This window comes from Antechinus flavipes, chromosome 2 (assembly GCF_016432865.1).
Source record: "Antechinus flavipes isolate AdamAnt ecotype Samford, QLD, Australia chromosome 2, AdamAnt_v2, whole genome shotgun sequence".
Lineage (NCBI taxonomy): Eukaryota > Metazoa > Chordata > Mammalia > Dasyuromorphia > Dasyuridae > Antechinus > Antechinus flavipes.
The window spans coordinates 362584681-362607542 of NC_067399.1; the positions used below are offsets into that span (position 1 = coordinate 362584681).

General features: G+C 34.2%; 1 protein-coding gene across 1 annotated transcript; it reads left to right on the plus strand.

Annotated features, from left to right (window-relative positions):
* The first annotated feature begins 7284 nt into the window (after nt 1-7284).
* On the plus strand, nt 7285-22801 carry SKP1 (S-phase kinase associated protein 1). Its single transcript, XM_051978203.1, has 6 exons — nt 7285-7462; nt 12725-12821; nt 16427-16500; nt 19429-19572; nt 20004-20144; nt 22014-22801. Exons 2-6 carry the CDS (start codon nt 12725-12727, stop codon nt 22047-22049), a joined length of 492 nt encoding a protein of 163 aa, XP_051834163.1. The 5' UTR covers nt 7285-7462; the 3' UTR covers nt 22050-22801.
* The last annotated feature ends 61 nt before the right edge of the window (nt 22802-22862 follow it).

A 22862-nucleotide genomic window follows, 5' to 3' on the forward strand; every position in this document is an offset into this window, starting at 1 on the left:
AGCAAGTAATCCAATATCGTTTAAACATGTGCAATTCTTCTAAATATTTCCACAATGACCATGCTGAACAAGAAAGATCATATCAAAAAGGAAAACAAAATGAGGAAAAAAGCAAGTAAATAATAACAACAAAAAGGTGAAAATACTATGTTGTGATCCATATTTAGTTTTCATAGTCCTCTCCCTGGATGCAGATGGCTCACTTCATCACAGTTCTATTGGAAATGGCTTGAATCACCTCAGTGTTGAAGAGCTACATCCATCAGAGTTGATTATCACATAATTTTCTTGTTGATGTGTATAATGTTCTGTTGGTTCTACATATTTCACTTAGCATCAGTTCCTGTAAGTCTCTTCAAACCTTTCTGAAATCATAGGGATGATTTTAAACAGCCAAGTCTAAGAGCATCAACCATTCAGCATTATTAAAATACTTATTTTGTACCAGGCCTTCTATTTAACAGTCCCTGTTCTTGAGTTAACATTCTAATGGGATGACACATAAGTATATATGAGTATATATAAAATTAATTTAAGAATATATAATCTAAATTTCATCCCATTAGATTTGACCCATTTTTTTAACTTAAGATTTTTTTAGATTTTAACTGTGCTCCAGCACATTAATTATTCCAAACCTTCTAGTTTCTTCCCTCTTTTAGTTATTTCCCATTAATCTTATGTATAGCTTATATGTACATATTTATTTGCTTATTGTCTCCTCAGTTAAATTGTGAGCTCCATTAAGGCAGGGACTGTCTTTTGCCTCCTATCGTGTAACTAGAACACAGTAGACACTTGATAAATGTTTATTGACTATTCCTTTGCAGATTTGTTTGAAGTCATTGGTCAAAATATGGTGGCTTGTAGATTGATTAATCAGTACTATAGGATGATATCCCTACACATAGTGCTAAAAGATTATTTGAGGACTTTCAGAAAAGAAATGCAAAGGTTTCAAGCCATTCTCCAATTGACAAATGGTCAAAGGATATGAACAGACAATTTTCAGATGAAGAAATGAAACTATTTGTAGTCATATGAAAAGGTGTTCCAAATCATTGTTGATTAGAGAAATGCAAATTAAGACAACTCTGAGATATCACTACATACCTCTCAGATTGGCTAAAATGACAGGAAAAGATAATGATAAATGGTGAGGGAATGTGGGAAAACTGGGACACTGATACATTGTTGGTAGAACTGTGAATGGATCCAACCATGCTGGAGAGCAATTTGAAACTATGCTCAAAAAGTTATCAAACTGTGCATACCCTTTGATCCAGCAGTGTTTCTACTGGGCTTATGCCCCAAAGAGATGTTAAAGGAAGGAAAGGGACCCACATGTGCAAAAATGTTTGTGGCAGCCCTTTTGTAAGGGCACGAAACTGGAAACTGAAGGGATGCCCATCAATTGGAGAATGGCTGAGTAAGTTATGGTATATGAATATTATGGAATATTATTGTTCTGTAAGAAACGATCTGCAGGATGATTTCAGAGAGGCCTGGAAAGATTTACATGAACTGATGCTAAGTGAAATGAGCAGAAATAGGAGATCATTATACATAGCAACAATATGATGATCAATTCTGAGGAACGTGGTTTTCTACAACAAAGAGATGAGTCAGACCAGTTCCAATTGTTCAGTGATGAGCGGACCATGAGAGCTGAGTGTGGACTGCAACGTAGCATTCTCACTCTTTCTGTTGTTGTTTGCTTATATTTTGTTTTTTTTTCCAGTTTTTTCCTTCTTGATTTGATTTTTCTTGTGCAGCAAGATAACTGTATAAATATGTATACATATATTGGATTTAACATATATTTTTAAACATATTTAACATGTATTGGATTACCTGCCATCTAGGGCAGGAGGTGGGTGGAAGAAGGGGATAATTTGGAACAGAAGGCTTTGCAAGGATCAGTGTTGAAAAATTATCCATGCATGTTTTGTAAATAAAAAGCTTAAAAAAAAAAAGAAAGAAATGCAAAGGCTTCCTCAAATATTGTTTCCTACTCTATTGAAAGTCAGTTGATTCTGGTATCATCTGGTGGCTAAAATTTGGAATAGCAGAAGAAGGGAAATGAGTCTCCATCCACCACCTGCAAAACCTAGAAATAGCCCCTAAAACTGCTACAAGAAACTCTTCCATTTCGCACTAAAATCAAACCTCACCTCGACTTCAAAGGCATAAAAGCCAACATATATTTAGAAGGTAAAAATTAAGGAATTATTAACTCAGATTGGGTTGGACTAGATCTAAGTGATCCCTTACAAACCTGACCAATCACAGTTAAGTAATAGTATAGCTGGGGCAGCTAGATGGTGCAGTGGAGAACATGTCAGCCCTGGCATCAGGAAGACTCATTTCCCTCAATTCAAATTTGGCCTCAAACACTTAGTTGCTGTATGACTCTGGGCAAGTCATAAACCTGTTTCAGTTTCCTCATCTGTGAAATAAGCTGGAGAAGGAAATAGCAAACCACTTCAGCATGTTTGCCAAAAAACCCACTTGGAGTGGTGAAAAATTAGACACAACTGAACAACAAAAATATATCCTGTGAAATATATGTATGGATATAGATGTATCTAGATACATTTATATAAGATATATTTATAGCTTTTGAAATATATGATTTAAATAACATGTTATAGCCTATAAGATATCATCTATGTATCTATTTTATAAGATATCTATGTCAATATAAAATTTATAACATATATACCTTACAAGCTATAATATGTCATATTATTTATTTGATGTGTATAATATCAGGCTATGATATATTGTTTTATATTCAGCTGAAGTGATTTAATCTCTTTGCCTCAGTTTCCTCATCTGCAAAATAAGCATAGTTACATAATCTACCTCAAAAGGATGTTGTGAAGGTCAAATGAAATATTATTTGTTAAAGTATAGTACCTGGTACATAGTAGGAGCTTATAAATAATTACTTCCCCTCCCTTCCTCTTTTTCTAACTCACCTTTCCCAATGAAAAACCAAGAGGGGAAGAAAAAAAAGGAAAAGAAATTCTTGTAACAAATAAGTATAGTCAAGCAAAATGAATTTATGTAGTAGCCATGTCCAAAATAGGTCTCTGTACCTTTCTTCTATCACTTCTGTGTCAGGTGGAGGAGATGATACTGGCAGAAAGTATCTGAACCATGTGAGATGAGGAAGAGGAGAGAAAAAGGAGCTCATTGGCACCATGTAAAGGCAAATGGAATGCTTGTTGATCTAATTCTAAAATATAACACCCTATATGTAGTGCCACGGAATAGGTTTGCTCATAAAGTGAGGAATAAATACTCCAACCAGTGTGCACACTAGCAGGTCTAAGTTTCCAGAGTTAAGCTCACCACCATACATTTATGTGCAAAATCATGATCTTAGGGATAAACCCTGTTTAGGGGAAAGAAAGTACTACAAATATTGATATATTAAAGCAAAACACCAATGATAAAATCACTGCACATAAATATAAATTTAGATCACATTTGTAACCCAATTTTAAGTAAGCCCAGTTTGCCAAAGATGGTGTTCACTATGTCTCTGACCATAAGGTGGGTATAGCTATCTTGATTATGTTTATAAGTAACGTTCTCAAGTTGTTAGCTTTCTTCCTACCATCTTTTCAGTGTCCCTGGCTGCTGCACCCAGTGTGGATGCCATGATTGAGTACTGTGAACTAAATCTGTAAGAGGGGGAAGGGACTTGCTCTTTCTTGGCTCTCTCTCTCTCTCTCTCTCTTTTTTTTTTTTTAGCTAGGTTCTAAGAATTGGGCCTGTTGTGTTTCTGCTTTATGTTCTTTGTCTTCTGTTTCAAGTGTTAGAGGTGATACCTATTGCCTGGAAATTCAAACCATTTATGACTTTGACTTTGGAGCCAGGATTGCAGGTAGGGTGGTGCAGCTGTATTCATCTCAGCAAGGAAACCCTGAAAAACCTGGAGTTCTAGCTCTGAGGTGGGAAGGGTGGAGTTGTACTTGGAACTAGGTCTGTGCTTTATGGGAAATGAGATAAATTATGAATCTAATTCTCTTCCCCTCCCTAGAAACTGAGGTGGTATAAGGAGGAAACTGAATTATGCCTCCCACATGTTGGGAGAAAATATGTTTATTTATCTGTGATTATCTTTTGAAGTAAATATTTCTCTTTGTAAAAGCTCTATGGTATTACATACCCTTTTACTAATGCACACAACAGATGACTATCTCCAGGTTGTACAGTACTTACCTGCATGCCACATTGTCCAATCAAAGCAGAACTCAGCACAGTTTTAGGGTTACTCTTTAAGCTAATATACTAGAATTCAGAAGAGGATGAGATAAGATCATGTGGAAGCACATGTTGTAGATAAATTTTTATTTCTTTTTAAAATAGCTTTTTATTTTCAAAATATATGCAAAGATAGTTTTCAACATTCACCATGCAAAATCTTGTATTTCAAATTTTTCTCCCTCCCTTCTCCTCAACCCCTCCTCTAGATAGCAAGTAATCCAATATATATTAAAACGTGTAATTCTTCTATACATATTTCCACATTTATCATGCTGCACAAGAAAAATCGATCAAAAAGGAGAAAAATGAGAAAGAAGCATTTTAAAAAGCAAACAACTACAAAAAAGGTGAAAATACTATGTTGTGATCCACATTGAGTTGCCATTGTTTTCTCTCTGGTTGCAGATGGCTCTCTCCATCACAAGTCTATTGGAAATGGCCTGAATCATCTCATTGTTGAAAAGAGCTGCGTACATCAGAATTGATCATTGCATAATCTTCTTGTTGCTATGTTCAATGTTCTCTTGGTTCTACTCACTTCATTTAGTATCAGTTCCTGTTAAGTCTCTCCAGATCTTTCTCAAATCATCCTGCTGACCATTTCTTATAGAACAATAATATTCAATAATATTCCTGTACTGTAACTTATTCAGCCATTTCCCAACTGATGGGAATCCATTCACTTTCCAGTTCTTTGCTACTATAAAAAGGGCTGCTACAAACATTTTTGCACATGTAGGTCCTTTTCTCTTTTTAAAATAATCTCTTTGGGATATAGGCCCAATAGAGACACTGCTGGATCAAAGGGTATGCACACTTTGATAGCCCTTTGGGCATAGTTCCAAATTGCTCTCTAGAATGGTTGGATCAGCTCACAACTTCACCAACAATATAAAAGTTTTTCCACATTTCCAACATTCATCATTATCTTTCCCTTTCATCTTGGCCAATCTGAGAGGTGTGTAGTGGTATTAGAGTTGTCTTAATTTGCATTCTCTGATCAATAATGATTTACAGCAATTTTTCTTATGACTAGAAATGATTTTAATTTTGTATGAAAATTGTTCATATCCTCTGACCATTTATCAATTGGAGAATGGCTTATACTCATGTATTTTAGTCAATCCTCTATATTTTAGAAATGAAGCCTTTATCAGAACCCTTGGATGTGAAAACTTTCCCCTAGTTTTCTGTTTCCCTTCTAATCTTGTCTAATCTGTTTTGTTTGTACAAAATCTTTTAAATATAATCAAAATTATTAATATCAAATAATTAATTTGAATTACATAATATTTTCTAGTTCTTTTTTAGCCATAAATTCCTTGCTCCTCCACATATCTGAGAGAGACTATGCTTTGTTCTTGCAATTTGCTTATAATATGCTTTATATCTAAATCATGAACTCATTTCAACCTTATCTTGGTATAAAAGGTGTTAGGTATTGGTCAGTGTCTAGTTTCTGCCATACTATTTTCCAATTTTCCCAGAAGTTTTTGTCAAATAGTGAGTTCTTACCCCAGAAGCTGGGGTCTTTGGGTTTATTAAACACTGTTATCACTATGGTCATTGATTATTGTGTCTTGTGAACCTAACCTATTCTACTGAATGGTTTTGATGACCAATCCTTTTTAATAGAGTTTTTAGGCCTAGTACAGCTAGGTCATCTTCATTTGCATTTTATTTTCATTAATTTATGGACAGATTTTTCAAAGAGTTTAACTTTTGTTAAAGTATGGGCAGAAGAGATGTAATACAATAACACTGAAGATCAAGTGATGATTTTTTTTTAGGATAGGAGAGACATAGGCAATAGGAAATGAACCACTGGAGAGGGAGACATTGAAGACTGGATTCACTTTTGAGAATTCTAAATGTCTCTGTATTCTTGGTCTAGAAATCCACAGAGATGGGAGATAAAAAGGGTCAGTTGTGTAAGGAATATTTAGCACAAGGCAAATTTGGCTAATCAAATTGAATCTTTGAAGGTTAGAATAAAACTGGAAAGGTGGTTTGGAGCCAGGTTGTAAAAAGCTTAATTGTGGAACAGATTTGTATATGATACTAGTTAAAATAACAACTGCTGCAGTTTATTAAAGAAGAGGAATGACGTGATTATCTGTTTTTAAGAAAATCACTTTGACAACTAGATGGAAGGTAAATAGGCGAAGATTTGAGGTATGACTGTCTACCGGATAGTTCAGGCAAGAATTGAAGGGCCAAAACTGGGGGTAGTTGGGTAGAGGAAGGTAGAATGGGAGAAAATAGAATTGACAAAAGTTGGCAACTGATTGGATATGTAATAAAGAGGATAAGTTGATAACTAAGGTGTTGCAAACTTGTGTGAACAGAAGAAGGGTGGTGGCCCTGCAAACCAGGCTTACTGGAAAGACAGTAATGACCTCTGAGGAAAAAAGGGTGGTCTAGAAAAACTTGGGGAGGGAGAGGAGAGGGAAGAAGAGAAATCCTTAGAGGTAAGGAGTTCAAACCCTCTCATTTTCCAGAGAGGAAACTTAGACCCTGGGAGTGACTTGTTCAGATTCACATAGGACAGAACAAAAATTTGTATTCAAGCATTTGCATCACAGTTTCCTTCTAATCTTCCAAGTAATTAAATTCCTTAAAATAATACGAAAAACGACCTGCAGCTCTGTTCTTCACTAGCTCAATGATTTGAATATAAAATAATCCCTCTAAATTATTTTCTCGTCATCAACAAACACACACTATATACACGCAACAAATTTCGCAAGATTCTGCTTAAGACAGCTTCTGCCTGAAGGACCCCTTGCCCGGTTCAGGCGCTTCAACAGACACTCCGGCCTGAGACTCCAAGCCGCCCCACTCTAAGGAGAGGTGGAAATGAATAAATAATGTCTCCAGGACGTTAGAGAGGAGGAGGCTAGAAAAGGCGACTTCCTCCCTTGTTGGTGTTTGTTTGTTCGCCATTCAGGCAATGTCCATGGACATCTCACTATGCTCTGTGACGTCACCAGGCCCGGGGTCCTTGGCACCACTCGTTTCTCTCCCCTTATAAAGGCCGCCGCCACTGGCGCTGCTTCTGTATTGGTTTTGGTGCTCGGCGCTGCTTTGGGGCCTTTCCTCCCTCGTCGCCTGCCCCTTAGCCCACCGGCCTTCTCGGCTCCGCCAGCTAGCCCGCCGGGGTCCCCGGGGATCCGGAACCGTAAGTGGCCTTGGCGTTCAGGAAGGCAGGGTGGAGGAGGATTGGCTGGGCGGCGTCTCGGTAGCTGCTGTATGGCGATGGCCTAGGCCTTGCCTGCTCCCTTCGGAGCTCGGCAAGCCCCCCATCCCCTGCCCATCCTCTTTATGTTTCCGGCCCTCAGAGCAGACGGGGGCGCGACTTTGTTTCCCTCCCTTGCCCTAGGCCGCTCGAGCTCCGACGTTGGCTACGCACGCCATAGGCCTGCCTGCTTAAGGCGCCTTGACTCTGCCTGTATACCTGCTGCCGGGGTCCCTTGAGGCCCGCTCGCAGTCCACGGCCCTATCACGGCTTTCCGAGGGTCCGCCTTCCTCCCTGCCCGCTTCGTGGGAGCCTAAGCTGGTACTCAGCTTTACTCTGCGTGCGACCCTCCCCCCTCCTCCAGGGTGCGTCTACACCTCCCTTTATGCTGAATCGGAGCTAGTTCTCTTTCTTCTCTATGATGCAGCACCGACTGTGCCCCTTCCAATAAATATAAACCTATTTTTCTCTCAGGGAGAGGAATATTTAGCCGATTGTCAGCTTGTATTCTGTTGTGTGAAGTGGGAGCTGAGTAATCCAGACCGTGTAAGAGAAGGGAAGGTTGTTTTTTTTGTTTTTTTTTTTTGGGGGGGGGAATAATAGGGCATACACTCATTTCTATCTGTTAAAGCTTTAGACTTTCTAATTAATCTGCTGTGGAGAAAGGTTAATTTTAACCTTTTCCTTTCGAAAAATATTCACGTTGGTAGCGTAAGAGCATCCTGAATTTTGAAAACATTAATGCATTTTGTTTGCTTTTGCTGCAAAAACTATGTAATGCAATATGATTGCGCTATCTAGTTCTCCAGTTCTGGAGAACTGCTTGGAGCTAGCTCTTACGTGATTGGTGACATAAAGTTTGTCGTTTTTCTTGGGCGTATTTTAGCTTCTGGAATTTTGCTTTAGATCACCTTGTTACTTGGGGAGGGCAATGAGGCAACAACTGCAAGAGAGCCCGTGGGTGGTGGGAGTGAGGGTAGGGGGGTGAATTGTTGACATTGGTTGTCCCAAGGCAGCATAGCTTTTGCCAAGTTTAGTTGATGGACCGTAGAGTTCCTTCAGAATAATTGTGTAGGAAAGAACTCTGCAGTGCATCTAAGCTGATTAAGCATTAAAAACTTATGTTTTCATGATCATGAAGATAAAGTGTCATTGAAAGAAATGGTAAATAAGCTAGTGGAAAATATTCTTTCTGTATTTGATTAGAATTGCAAGACAAGTGAAAACTTAAAAAAAAAAAAACAAAACTTTTCCAATAGTCAAAATTTTTCTTTTTAATGAAGCTTATGAACAGGATTGCCCTAAATTTTGCAGAGTTGAGTCCCATTTTGCAATTTAAATGCAAGTGTTAGAAATATTAAGATTTTTAGACATTTCCTTAATGTTAGTAATGGAATGCATTAACCTATTAATCAGGAAAGAAATTAATAAAAGTTATGCTTTCATGATCTATCTGATGGTAAATTGCTTTTGAAAGATGGTTAAGAAGCTAATGGAAAATATTCCTTCTGTATTTGATTAGAATGGTAAGATTTAAATGCAAACTGTTTTTAATAAAACTTATGAACAGGATTGGCCTAAATTTTGCAGAGTTGAGTCCCATTTTGCATTGAAATTGCAAGTGTTAGAAATATTAAGATCTTGGAACATCTTCTTAATCTTAGTAATGGAATTCATTAACCTGTTTAATCAGGAAAGTAATAAATAAAACATCATATTTATAAAATTTAGTAGTTTGTGGTTGTTAACATTAGGTGGCAAGTTTTCAGAGCAGAGCATTCATATGTTCTGAAAAAGAGGTTTTGTTTTTGTTTTTGTGGGTGGGGTGTATGTGCAATTTGGAGATGTTCCTTTCCTAAATTGCTTTGAATTCTAAATTAAACATATCCTTTCAGTGTTATTTTAAGATCTTAAAGATCCCAGAAACTAGATATGTTTGAAATTTATGACAAAGCAAATTTTGCTAATGATTTTTTTTTTATTTTTGGATCAACATGAGAACTTACATGTCAGACTTATTGTGACATAGTCCACATGATATCTTGATCTAAATTCTTAATGTCACTTATATATGCAAAACTTACCTAGATTTTGACTCCCTTTGGGGCAGGCAGCTTTTTTGAAATAGCCTTGTTTATTAATGCCTGTTGTCTTGGGTATGGAGTCTATGTAATCTTGAAGTTGTTGGTATTTGTAAATCATCTGCAGTGAAACTGGGCTCACTTCCATTGGGCAGGGCTGGTTGCAGTCAATTTGGTATACAACACTCCTTCATATGAAGATAAGAAAGACAGCTTTTCTAAATTGAATTGATGTCTTCAAATATTTACTTTTAAGACCAAGAATGAAATCTCTTCAAAAAGTCTTTTTTTTTTTTTTTTTTTAACTATAGCTTTTTATTTAGTAGTTATATGCACGGGTAATTTTATAGCATTGACAATTGCCAAACCTTTTGTTCCAATTTTCCCCCTCCCCCAAATGGCAGCTTGACCAATACATGTTAAATATGTTAAAGTATAAATTAAGTACGAAATAAGTATACATGTCCAAACGGTTATTTTGCAGTACAAAAAGAATTGGACTCTGAAGTAGTGTACAATTAGCCTGTGAAGGAAATCAAAAATGCAGGTGGATAAAAATAGAGGGATTGGGACTTCTGTGTGATGGTTCTTAGTCATCTCGCAGAGTTCTTTCGCTGGGAGTAGCTGGTTCGATTCATTCCTGCTTCATTGGAACTGATTTAGTTCATCTCATTGCTGAAGATGGCCAGGTCCATTACAATTGATCATCATATAGTATTGTTGAAGTATATAATGATTTCCTGGTCCTACTCATTTCACTCAACATCAGTTCATGTAAGTCTCTCCAGGCCTTTCTGAAATCATCCTGCTGGTCATTTCTTAGAGAACAATAATATTCTATAATATTTATATACCACAATTTATTCAGCCATTCTCCAATTGATGGGCATCCACTCAGTTTCCAATTTCTGGCCACTACAAAGAGGGCTGCCACAAACATTCTTGCACATACAGGACCCTTTCCCTATCTCTTTGGGATATAAGCCCGGTAGTAACACTGCTGGATCAAAGGGTATGCACAGTTTGATAAATTATTCTCCAGAATGGTTGGATGTATTTACAATTCCACCAACAATGTGTTAGTGTCCCTGTTTTCCCACATCTCCTACAACATTCCGCATTATTTTTCCCTGTCATTCTAGCCAATCTGACAGGTGTGTAGTGGTATCTCAGAGTTGTCTTAATTTGCATTTCTCTGATTAATAATAACTCGGAGCATCTTTTCATATGCCTAGAAATAAAAAGTCTTTTTTCTATGTAAATATATTATGTGTCTGCCTGTTGCTTAAATTTTTTTTTTATTACTGCATTAACTTTGAGAGAAAATGGATCATCAATTCCCATCTTTCATTTTCAACGCCAGCATTCATTTTTAGAGCTTACTTTACTCCAGTTTCAATGGCTATAATTTTTTTTCCAATTATAAGATGTGGTACAGTGCATTTGATAAAGTTTTTAATATACATTTTTATAAATGGCTTTTTTCAAAATACATGCAAAGATAGCTTTCATTATTCACCCTTGCAAATACTTTTTCTCTCTCCCTCGCCCTCGTAGACAACAAGTTGTTCAATAGAGGTTAAACGTGCAATTTTTCTAAACAAACATATTTCCACATTTATTATGCTGCACAAGAACGATCAGTTCAAAAGTGAAAAAAAATGAGAAAAATACAAGCAAACAACAAAAAAAAAGTGAAAATACTATTGTGAATCCACAACAATATACATTTTAAATTTTGTGCACAGATCATTTTCATTTAGTTCAAAGCTTTACATATGCTTAAACAATTTTTTTTAATTTCTAATTTAAAGCTAGAATCTTTTTCAGAGAATGAATCCCAAAATAAGTTTTGGATACAAACCTTGTGTAAAAGAGTCGGCAGAACCAAAACACACACTAATGTAAATTAACACTAAAATGCATTTAATTGAGATTAACTCAGAGTGGCATCTTCTGTACAAGGTATGCAGCAATTAAGCTAGTGTAAATGAATGGTAGGGTTCATTGGAGGAGATTTAATTGGAAAGTAGGAAAGGATCAGGTTATGAAGAGCTTTAGAAATCTGAGGATTTGATTTCTTCGTGGAAATTAATAGGGAGTTACAAAATTTTAATTGGAGGTTGGTTTGAGGAGAGGTAGGGGTAGTTGGTATAGTCAGACCTAAAATTAGCTGTTTTCCTTTGCTTATAAGGGAAGGAGTTGCAATTGTTGGAGGAGGAAAGTATTTTGGGGAAATAAAACAAAAAATAAAGAGTTATAGTAATGTTCATACATTTACCAAGGTATGCACAAAGTATATTTGAAGAGCATGTTTGTATATGTGTATAGAGTAAAATTTTAAGATGATGATTTTGCTCAAGGACCAAGTCTTTCTTGGAAGTAATAATGTCAGAAGCATAAATTCTTTGCTTACATGTCCCATACTTGACTACTGTTGTGTTTTTTTTGGGGGTGGGGAGGGCAAGATCTTTGATAACAAACTTGTTTTGTGGAGCTAACTAAAAATTCCTTGGAAATAAGATTATTTTAAAATTTGAAGCGATCTCAAATACCTCAGTTGCTCATGTGAAAAAACTGCACCTGCTTGCTAAAATTGCTGTTTTGTTAAAGCAAGTCTGTATTTTTAAAGTATAAAGTTTAAAGCAAGTTAAAGTTAAAGGTGAAATTTAAACTGCTACAAAACTATCATCCTCATTTTTTTACCCTTAGCTTCTTCATTCAGGTGTGTGGTAGTACTGCAATAGGACATATGTTAAATGACTGTATAACCTATTTTCATTGAATAGGCTTTGTGGGAAACTACAAGTTTTTCTGGAATTTTTTCCACTGATATGGTTAGGTGTGGTAATCTTACCTATGGTTAGGTAGTAGAGATTCAAAAAGCATCTTGAAAAGAGCACATTCACAGATGTTCAGTTAACTAAGAAGAGTTGTCTTCAGGTTGACATGCTACTAATAAGAACTAGTTTATAAATGTGTTTTTTTGTTGAGTCTAATAGGCTTAGAAGCCTAACAACTGTCTTAAAATGAATTTTAAGTAATTTTTAAAAATCGGTGGTGGTGGTGATAATCCTATGCTCTGGAATTTTTCTCACCATTATGAATAATTTATGTGTTTTAGATGCCTTCAATTAAGTTGCAGAGCTCTGATGGAGAGATATTTGAAGTTGATGTTGAAATTGCAAAACAGTCTGTAACTATCAAGACCATGTTGGAAGGTAAGACATATTTTTACTTTCCCATCCTGAAGTTGGATGAAGAAAACAATATTAGCAGAAAAAAAAGTGGTAATCAGAATATTGAATTGAGTGCCAGTAGTCTGTGTTCATATCCTGTCTGTGACACTATCTTTGTTACCATGGATAAGTCACTTCTCTTGTCTATAAAACAGAAAACATAATTTAAATTATGATTTCCATCTGTAAAATGGAAATCAGACAAATTTTGTGCTTGGTGTCAGCTTTATTTAGACTTCTATGAAATATCAAAAAAGAGCGTTTTTAAGAATTGATTATATAATCATATAAAAGTGTTTTAAAGCACCTTTTAGGTATTAGAATGGAAAAAAAAAGCAAGATTAAAAAGACAAGAGTGAAAGTGAAACTATTTCTTGTCATTTAGGAGTTTACAACTTATAATACAGAAAACATTAGGGTTATGAGGGATATAAGAGGAAGACAGTAAGTAAGTAGGCTGGCAAGAAAAGTAAACAAAAACCTGGTTTGAGTTGAGCTTTTAAAAGAAAATCGGGGTATTAGGAGTTAAGAGTTGGACTAGTAGAAGAGTGTAGGTTTAATTTCAAGCTTTGCCTTTCAAGAAAATACATAAAAATTAAAAGGGGTAGTAATGAATGCCTAATTTTTTAGAAATAGGATTTTTTGTATTAAACTTAATTAAGTTCTGAATTCTTGAAAGGATTGATAAAATAAAAGCTAATATAAATTAAATTTTCTTACAATGTCATTGTCACTCAGTATTATATTTTAATTGACAGTTTGGGAAGAAAAATAATCTTTAAAGTTCAAGAAATAAAGGATTACTAACCAGTTTCTAGTAGGAAGTCAACTCACTTTTTAAAATTAATCCCTTAACATTCTTTTTTTCCTCTCTTCATCCCAAATCGTCATTTGAATCTGTCAACTGCAGAGAGTTCTGCCAGTTACATATGATTATTCTCCCTTGTTATATTATGGTTATATAGACTTTTCCCTTTCTCCCCTCCCCTTCCCCCCAAGAAGCTCTTGGGAACCTTTGAATTCCCCATCATAACATCTCTTTGTTCTGCTGTGCCTTGGACACTTTTAACATGTGCAAAAATAATAAAGCCAAATTTTGAGTATTGTAATTAATTTAGTAGGGTTATGTCAATGTTTAATTTTTTGCTGTAGTGTGAAAAGTCAGCAAATTAGTTATGTGGGCTTCCTTGGGTTTTAGGAGAATAATAAACAAATACTTTAAAATTTGTTTTGTTGCCTGAATGGTTGCTTTGGTAGAGAATAAAAGCATGCCTTGGTTTCATCTTAGTTATTGTGTGGAACACTTTTAATAAAGTCTTTTGTATGCTGCTCTGGAATAGCTTTTGCCAATGTAAAAGAATATCTTTTTAAACTTCTTTTTCTTTGGCATCCAGTTACTGAAGTGAATGAACCAATTTAGTCAGGACTTACCAAAACAATCAGCTTGTTCTGTTCTCTTGACAGAATTCTTTAAGAATTAGAGATAACTTGTTTTATCTTAGTTTTATATTAATGAATTAGATGGAATTTAGATGTTTGAGGATTGCCATTCTATGAAATTAAAGATTTATCATTTCTTTCCTTAGTCAAACTTTGTACTTAATCACACTGATTATGGGTTTTATATAACTTAGAAAATGGAATCACTTAGAACAATCAGAGAAAATCTTGGCATATATATTTGGAGTAATCAAATTCATTTTTAGGGTGTGATAACTAAGAGTATTCAGGTAACTTTAAAGTTCTTGAAATTAAATAGCTTAAAAGAACTATTCTGTCATTTGAGGGTTTTTTTTTTTTTTTTAAACTGTCTATGGTTTCAAAGCACTAATTTTGGACAATGCACATTCTTGTGTTTCAACATTAGAACAGTAATTCTGGACCAATGTAATTCCCCGAGTAAATAAATACCAGTTTATAAATATACTGTCAAAAAAGTGGCTTAAAAAAAAAAGTTTTAAAACAGGTGGCTCTTTGTTGATGTTCATGTATTCAGTTTGTTTCCTGATCTAAAGGGAGTTTATTGCTTATTATCTCATCCTTTTAATTTTTGTTGCATAAACATAAACAGCTTTAAAAACTCTTTATGACCCTTGCTAAAAAAAGAATGGAACTTTTTAAAATTTAGAATTAGTTGAGAATTCTGACATCATAGTTTATTTGCTTCTAATTTGGGTACTACTGCTTCTGGGAATATATGCTAAGTATAACCAGAGTTTTTGTGTTCAAGTAAGAAAAATAACTAGTTGGATTATTGTAAGAATTTGTTGTAGAACATCTTATACATAAAAATTGTCCTTTTTTTAAAACAGCACATTTCTCATTTTTATTTCAACATTCAAGATATTTACAGATGGAGGATTATATTCTGGAACATCTCCATGGCAGACAGTACCAAAGCATTACAGACATTGCACAATGGCTGACAAACTGATTTTATTTACCAAAATGATACATATATATAATTGTGAGTTTTTACCCCCTTGAGATAGCATTCTTAACAAATTTTATCCAAATAATTTTTTGGTTTTGAGTGTTTTACTGGCCTCATTTCCATTAGAAGAAATACTTGAGAAGGGAATACATGATGGTACAATCATATACACAAAATGCATTTACATTTTCCATTGATTTCCCCCTGTTGTCATTTAACAGATATAAATCATTTTGTACACATCAACGACAAACTATTAGATCAATGTGAATCATTAATGATACTATGTGTAATATATTCAACCAGCTTATATATGTAGTAAGTCAGCGGACTTAAAATATTTTATTCAAAGACTTTATTCTGCATCACTAAATTCTAAATGTGTTTTATGAATTGTCAATCTATCATACTAATCTATTCAACTTAATTCTTTTGAACACTGAATTTTATTAGTATTGGTGATAACTTTAATTTTTATGGGTTCTGTACTAAATCTTAAACTATCAAAGTGCAACTATCAAAGATCTATAATGCTGCCTAAAAACTAATTAAAACTGACAGTGCGTTGAGTCACTTAGAGTAAATTAAGTCAGCAAATTAGTTATGTTTTTACTTTTTGGGAATTATTCTAGATTGCATGGAATACTACTGAAAATTGCTTACAATTTTATATACTACTTACATTTTGGAATAAGGTTACAATATTTCTGTACTTTCCTCATCATTCAAAATAATTTTCTTCTAATTTTTCTAAATATTCTTTTATATAAATACTACCTTTAAGGCTTATAAAGCTTACAAAGCACTTTCCTCACAACCAGATGTGTGAACTATTAGCATCTCCATTTTACAAATGAGAAAACTGATATACAAAGTGGTGACATGTCTACGATCAGTGTTAGAGGTCAAAATTGAATCCAGATTATAGAACCGTAGATTTAGATTTCAATAAGACCTGGATCAACCCCCTCATTTTACAAATGGGAAAGGGATGGACTTTTAAAGTGGAAAAATACTCCTGAACCTAAAACTTTGTTTTTCTTAGATATACAAGAGCACATTATTAGTATTTTGGCCATTACAGTTGCTTCTATAAATCTCAAAGAAGAGCTTAAGTTTTGAAAAAATGGAATTTTTATTTTTTTTTTTTTAGATCTGGGAATGGATGATGAAGGGGATGATGATCCTGTTCCTCTACCAAATGTTAATGCAGCAATATTAAAAAAGGTAAAGCCTATTACTTATTATAGTTTACTTGGAATAATTAGGTTTCTGGTCCTTGAAGAAGACAGCATGATAGGGATTTGGACCCAGAAATTTATTCCACTCTGCCATCTAATATTTGTATAACTTTGGGGACATTGTTTTATCTTTTGACAACTTTTTTCATTTGATATGAAGAATTGTAAACTAATATCCTTTGAGGTCTGTTCCTTTCTTGAAATTATTTTCTGTTGTCTTTATATACTAAGTGGGTCTATTCCCAAACACAAATACTATTAAGTTCTTTGAGGGCAAGAGATAGTTTTGTTTTATCCCTAATACTTAATTACCAAAAAAAAGTACTTCTAAAGGATTTTATTATCTTGAGAATGCTAGTTCTGCTAAGCCAGATCACAACCCCTTTCCTCTTCCATGAATTGTCATCCTGTATAAATTCTTGATAAAGTTTGAACTGCAAAGGATCTGCCCAGTTTAGTTTCTAAAGACCTTCTGTTCTTTTAATACCTTGACATGGTTCATTTCCATTCTGACAATAATGTTTCAAAGTATGAATTTGTCATAACACAGGACAGTGTGTGCATTCATTTGTGTGCATATGTGTATAAAATACATGTATGTGTAAAATCTCAAACTAGCTAGATTCTTGATAGGGGGAAATTTTAAAAAAGAATTTTTGCCAAGAACAAAGTCTTCTCGGATGTGATGACTTGCTTTGGATATATGTATTCTTAACTGCTGATAATAAAATGACTGGTCTTGGAGTGTTGCTAACAGATTTTTGGGAATTCTGGTTATTGGGAAAAGATTTTACATTGTGAAAGTAGAATAGTAGTCAAGAGGTTTAGCCTCTGTACTAGTTTGCTACTCCACAATAATAAAGATAAGTGCTTAGTCTGTATCAGAAATGTAGTAGGCACTGACTGAATACAGTAAATAAAAACAATTCCTAGCAAGGAGTTTACACGATGGGGTGAGGGAGAAAAAGGGAGGAGTATGTGTGTACACATAATATAAATTTAAAAATGCATGCTAGTTTGGTATAGAGTAAATTTTTTGGCTGTGATTATAAGTAGCCAACTCTAGTAAACAGTTGAAATCAGAAAAGGTTTTATATAGATGATAGTGCTTAAGCTATATCTTGAAGATGGCAATTTTTTATGACCGGTAAGGAGAGGAGAATATGTTATAGGCAATGGGAGATGGGCCAATACAAAGGCACCGAATGGGAAATGGAATAAGAAAAAAGGCCAGTTTGGATGGATCACAGTGTAGGAAGGGAAGTGGTAAAAAAAAGTAGACTAGTAGACTAGTGTCTACTAGTGTGTTAGAAATATTATTTCCATTGATCCTCACAACCATCCTGGGAAGAGATAGAGCTGTTATTCCCATTTTATAGCTGAGAAAACTTTGAGGGAAGACCTAAAGTTTAAGTGACTTGCCGTCAGGGCCACACAGTTTAAGTACAAGGCATAGTACTCCATATCCACTGTGCTCCCTATGGAAATATGTATATTCAATGAGGACAGAAATATGGTTGGGGGCTAAATGAAGGAATTTAAAATTTATACAGAATTTTATATTTGATCTTAGAGGCTATTTTATAGAAAGCCCTTGTGCAGAAGATTTATTGGTTAGGAAAATCTCTTTTGCAGCCCTAGTATGGAGGGGAGGGGATAGATGGAATTAGGAAGATATCTTGGGAGACCCAAATTTAAGAAATTGTTACTGTAATTTAGGTGATTATAATGTGTGACAGGACTTTGTTAGGTCTTTTCTCTCTGGAAATGGATGAGATCAGAGATATTGTGAAGTAGAAATCACAGGCAAAATTTGGTAACTGATTTGGATATGTGAAGTAAAAAGGGAGAGTAAAAAGTGGAATCATACTGAAGAAACAAATCTTTGGAGACTGGAAGATGTGGTTTTCAAGAAAAATAGGGAGAAGGAGTTATTTGGGAGCAAGCAAGATTGTTTGACATGTTGAATTTGAAATGTCTTTTGAAACATACATACATACTAAGATAACCTTTAGCCAATTAATGATTCAAATGGTGACCCAGGTCAGATGCAGTAATTGGATTGAAAAAAAAAGGTTATCAGAGATACAATAATTATAAGAAATTATTGTTTTCAGTTGAATGATGGAAGTTGGAAATCAGATTGGAAAGAGTTGAGAAGTGAGATAGGCAGCTTTTTTCCCTAGGCTGAGAAAAGGGAGGAAAGCTTCATAGCTTATCAGGCTCTAAGGGTGGGAGTGGGGAGTCTAGTTTTGATGTGCAGACAAAAGGGTCTGCACATATTGAAAAACTTGTATTTATAGTACAGCCAAAAAACTTGGTCAGAGTTGTTTTCTTAAAAAGTGATACTTGTTCAAAGTAACTAACTTCCAGTTAGTTAGTGTAAGTGATACAATTCTATCAGACTCATATTTTTCAACCTTTCTAAATTGGTTGAACCAGCCCAATTGTGCAGACTAGAATTCAGGTAAGTAGCCTAATGAGTCTCATAGATGGGGTTTTCCTCAAGTTCTTTTAAATTAATTTTAAAACAGAAAACTTTCACACTTAAGTTTGCATCAACACATGCCATTTTTCAGGTGAATAAGTTTTGTGGCAATTATACTTTGTTGTAGGATTTGAGATTTTTATGAGATGACTTGGAAAATTTTTGTTAACAATATTATAGTAGATTACAGTAAATTACAGATGGAAAATATGTCATTGATCTGGAAAGATTGTAGCCTATTCCATTTTTGCTGGCATCATTGCTGCTTTAATTCTTCAATTAAGACAAGTTTGGTTTCATTTTTAATTTTGGAAAAATTATTTTTTCAGGCATTACTATTAAATGAGCTCTTACTTGATAATTGTTAAATTAAAATACATGAAGCCTATTGGTCTTGCCTCAAACTTTTTGTTCTTTTGTATTTAGGTCATCCAGTGGTGCACCCACCACAAGGATGATCCTCCTCCTCCTGAGGATGATGAGAACAAAGAGAAGCGAACAGATGATATTCCTGTTTGGGACCAAGAATTCCTGAAAGTTGACCAAGGAACCCTTTTTGAACTTATTCTGGTATGTGGGTATTATGGGGGTTTGTATTACAGAAAATCATCCATTGTGAGTCCAGGAATCTTTTAGATGGTTAAATTCACATCTATTAAACTTTGGGGGGGGGGGGGGTAACTTTTAGTTTTCTTTGGTCAACACAATAACACTTAATAGTAGATCTCATTTTAATTTCAAGTAGTCAGTAGTTTGTTTAAAATGTATATGACTTAATGAGTTTTTAAAAAATCAATATAACTCCCTAATTTTTCTTTTTCTGAAGTTAGCCCTAATTGGCTATTGACATTTCATTGTATCTTTAAATTCTAGAAGACAATGTTTAAAAATTGTAGTTTGATTATGAGGATTATAATTAGGAAAAAAATTTACAAGCTGGAAGACAAATATTTAAAAATTGTAGTTTGATTTATATTTAAGAAAAAAAATGTCATTTACAGGCTGCAAACTACTTGGACATTAAAGGTTTGCTTGATGTCACATGCAAGACTGTTGCAAATATGATCAAGGGAAAAACTCCAGAAGAGATTCGCAAAACATTCAATATCAAGAATGACTTTACTGAAGAGGAAGAAGCCCAGGTATTTTATAGTTATTAAAAATAAAATAATCTAGTAGTCCAAGATGATACACACGTATTATGTATACTCTCTCACCTTATGTGTATGTATGGCATGTTATCTATCCATCTCACATTATGGGAGAGACTTTCTGGAAAGTTATAAATTGTGTATATTGTATCAAATTATCATTTATATATGGCAAATCTTAGCATCATAGATTTAGAGCTGGAAGACTTTTGGGGGAGGAGGAGGGTCATATAGTACAACTTCATTTTAGCCTTGAGGAAAGTGAGTTAACAGATAATGCTCAAGGTGAGGTAGGATTTTAATCTGGACCAGTGGATTTCCTTTTTCTACTGTCCTGCTCTTAATGTAAAAGTGATGTTTTATACATAATTCAGTTTCATAATTTATTAAGTAACTTTTAAAATGCTGTTGTCAATGCAAGAGAAATAAAGAGCATTTGTAAACCTTGGAGCTTGAGCAATATAATTTAAATCTGTTCTATGTTAGGTTTTAGAAAATTGGTCATTGGCTTTTAATGTTTGTTATCTTTATTTATCCTTCCTTCCATGATAAATTCATTTAAAAACTCCTATTGTCCCTAAGCATCTTGGAGTTCTTAAATTTTTTATGTAATGGATTCTTTTGGTAGTCTACAGAGACCCCTTTCACAAAAGAATGATTTTAAAATGTATAAAATAAAATATGTAAAAATACAAAAGAAAACCAGTTATATTGCCATACGGTTATCAAAATATTTTTTAAAAATTAATATTATAAAAAATGAAATGTACATTACCAAGAATAAAATTTATATCAAAAACATCATAACTATACAATTTTGAAAGACATAACGAATTTGGAGCAACACAGTGCAGCCATAATTTCAGAGGAACAATGATGATAAATTGTACTTGAGGTTAGATGGAGTAAATATGCCAGATGAAAATGGGCATCATTGGACATGTTGAATATGAAAATTTGTTTTGCTTGAATATGCATAGTTTCTTGCAAGAATTTTGTTTTTTCAATGATGGTAGAGAAGGGAAAGAAGAATAACTTGTTAAATGAATGTTAAATGAAAAGATAATTTAAAAATTTTATTACAGTACCTTTGATCTAGATGATGAGATAATTTAAAATAGTTATGTAATAATTTATCTTGGGAAAAAATAGACATAACCCTTCTGGATTGGGTTAATATGTGATGACTTACTTAGTAGCTAGTTGAGTTTTGTAAACTTGTAAGATTTATGAGTATAATTTTTCTGGCCATATTTAGTATATATGCACATTATGCTTTTTCAGAAAGGATTTAGAAATATTTGATACTTCAAAATTTGCTAGATTATTTTGTTTCGAGTTAATATGTGTGTGTGTGTGTGTATAAAATGTATATGTATATAACAATTAACAAAAAGCATTAAACAATTTGAATATTCTATCCCACTTGAGTTAATTGAAAAGCTATTTTAAATATCTGTCCTCTTTAAATCATTAATGAAAAAACTAAATAGCATAACTTGTCCAAAATGCTATCTTTGTAACTCTCTAATGACTGACTATTTTGCTTCTTAGATAAACTATATCTTCAGGCTTAGGACTCATCACTATTTGACTCCTACTTAGCTTTCCATTCTTATTTCCTTTTTACTCTTCTGCAGCAGGGGAGAAAAGACTCTTGAGCCGGAATCAAATTTCTACTGCACCACCTAGCTACCCCTATAATAAACATCTTAAGAGTAAATGAGAAGGAATCATTTCAAGCTTCTAGAAAAAGTGGTTGAATAGTCAGGTTACTGGTGTCATGGCTTTTGTAGCTAATAATAGTATTCCTAAATCCTTATTTTTAATAAATAAAAAGTTTTTTTTTTTAAATTTTAGGTACGCAAAGAGAACCAGTGGTGTGAAGAAAAGTGAAGTCTTGTGCCTGTTGACACTGTAACACTGTAAGGATCGTTCCAAATAACTAGTTGCACTGCTCTGTTTATAATTGTTAATATTAGACAAATGCAGCAGCAAATCCGTTGTATTAGCAGGATATCGATCGTTCCCATTGCATGTGTAGTGTTTTTTAAGTCCAGAGTCTAATCCTATGGCTGTTTTAACCAGTATAATCAAAAGTCTTTTTACTTTGGTCTGAATAAAACTGAAACTGTGGGTTCTGTGTGGAAAGTGGCACTTTTGGCTTTCCTTTTCTCATTTTGTAAAGCAGTTTGTCCAGTTATTGTCCAGCTTTAAAATTTAGTTTTCTTGCTATCTGACTTGCCCTTTAAGGAACTTTGGCATTGTAAATAAAACCACTTGCAAAAAGTTTTCCACACTAGAATTAACAAAGTGTTATCTTTATTCATGAGCTTGAAACAGGCAGAAGGCTAAATGAGGTAAATGTTTTGAATGATTTTTCTTCATGGATGTTTTTTTTCTAGTTCCTCAGAGTGAAAAAATAGAGAACTACTGGTGTAGATTAAGACTAGTCCTGCAATATATATATAGCAAACAGGCCTCCTTAAATTGGATATGTCTGTATTGAATGCTGTCAAATTTGAGTATTTTTTTGCTCACTGGGGAGAACTAGTTACTAACCAGCAAGCAGCTTGTGGTTATTTGGCAGAAATGTGAACTAGATAGAGTTGTTAAGCTTTTCATAATTAAACATGACACTTAACCCAGATGGTGTGGTCATCCTTTTATAATTAGTATTCCCTTGTGGGGGTGGGGGTAGGGGTAGAG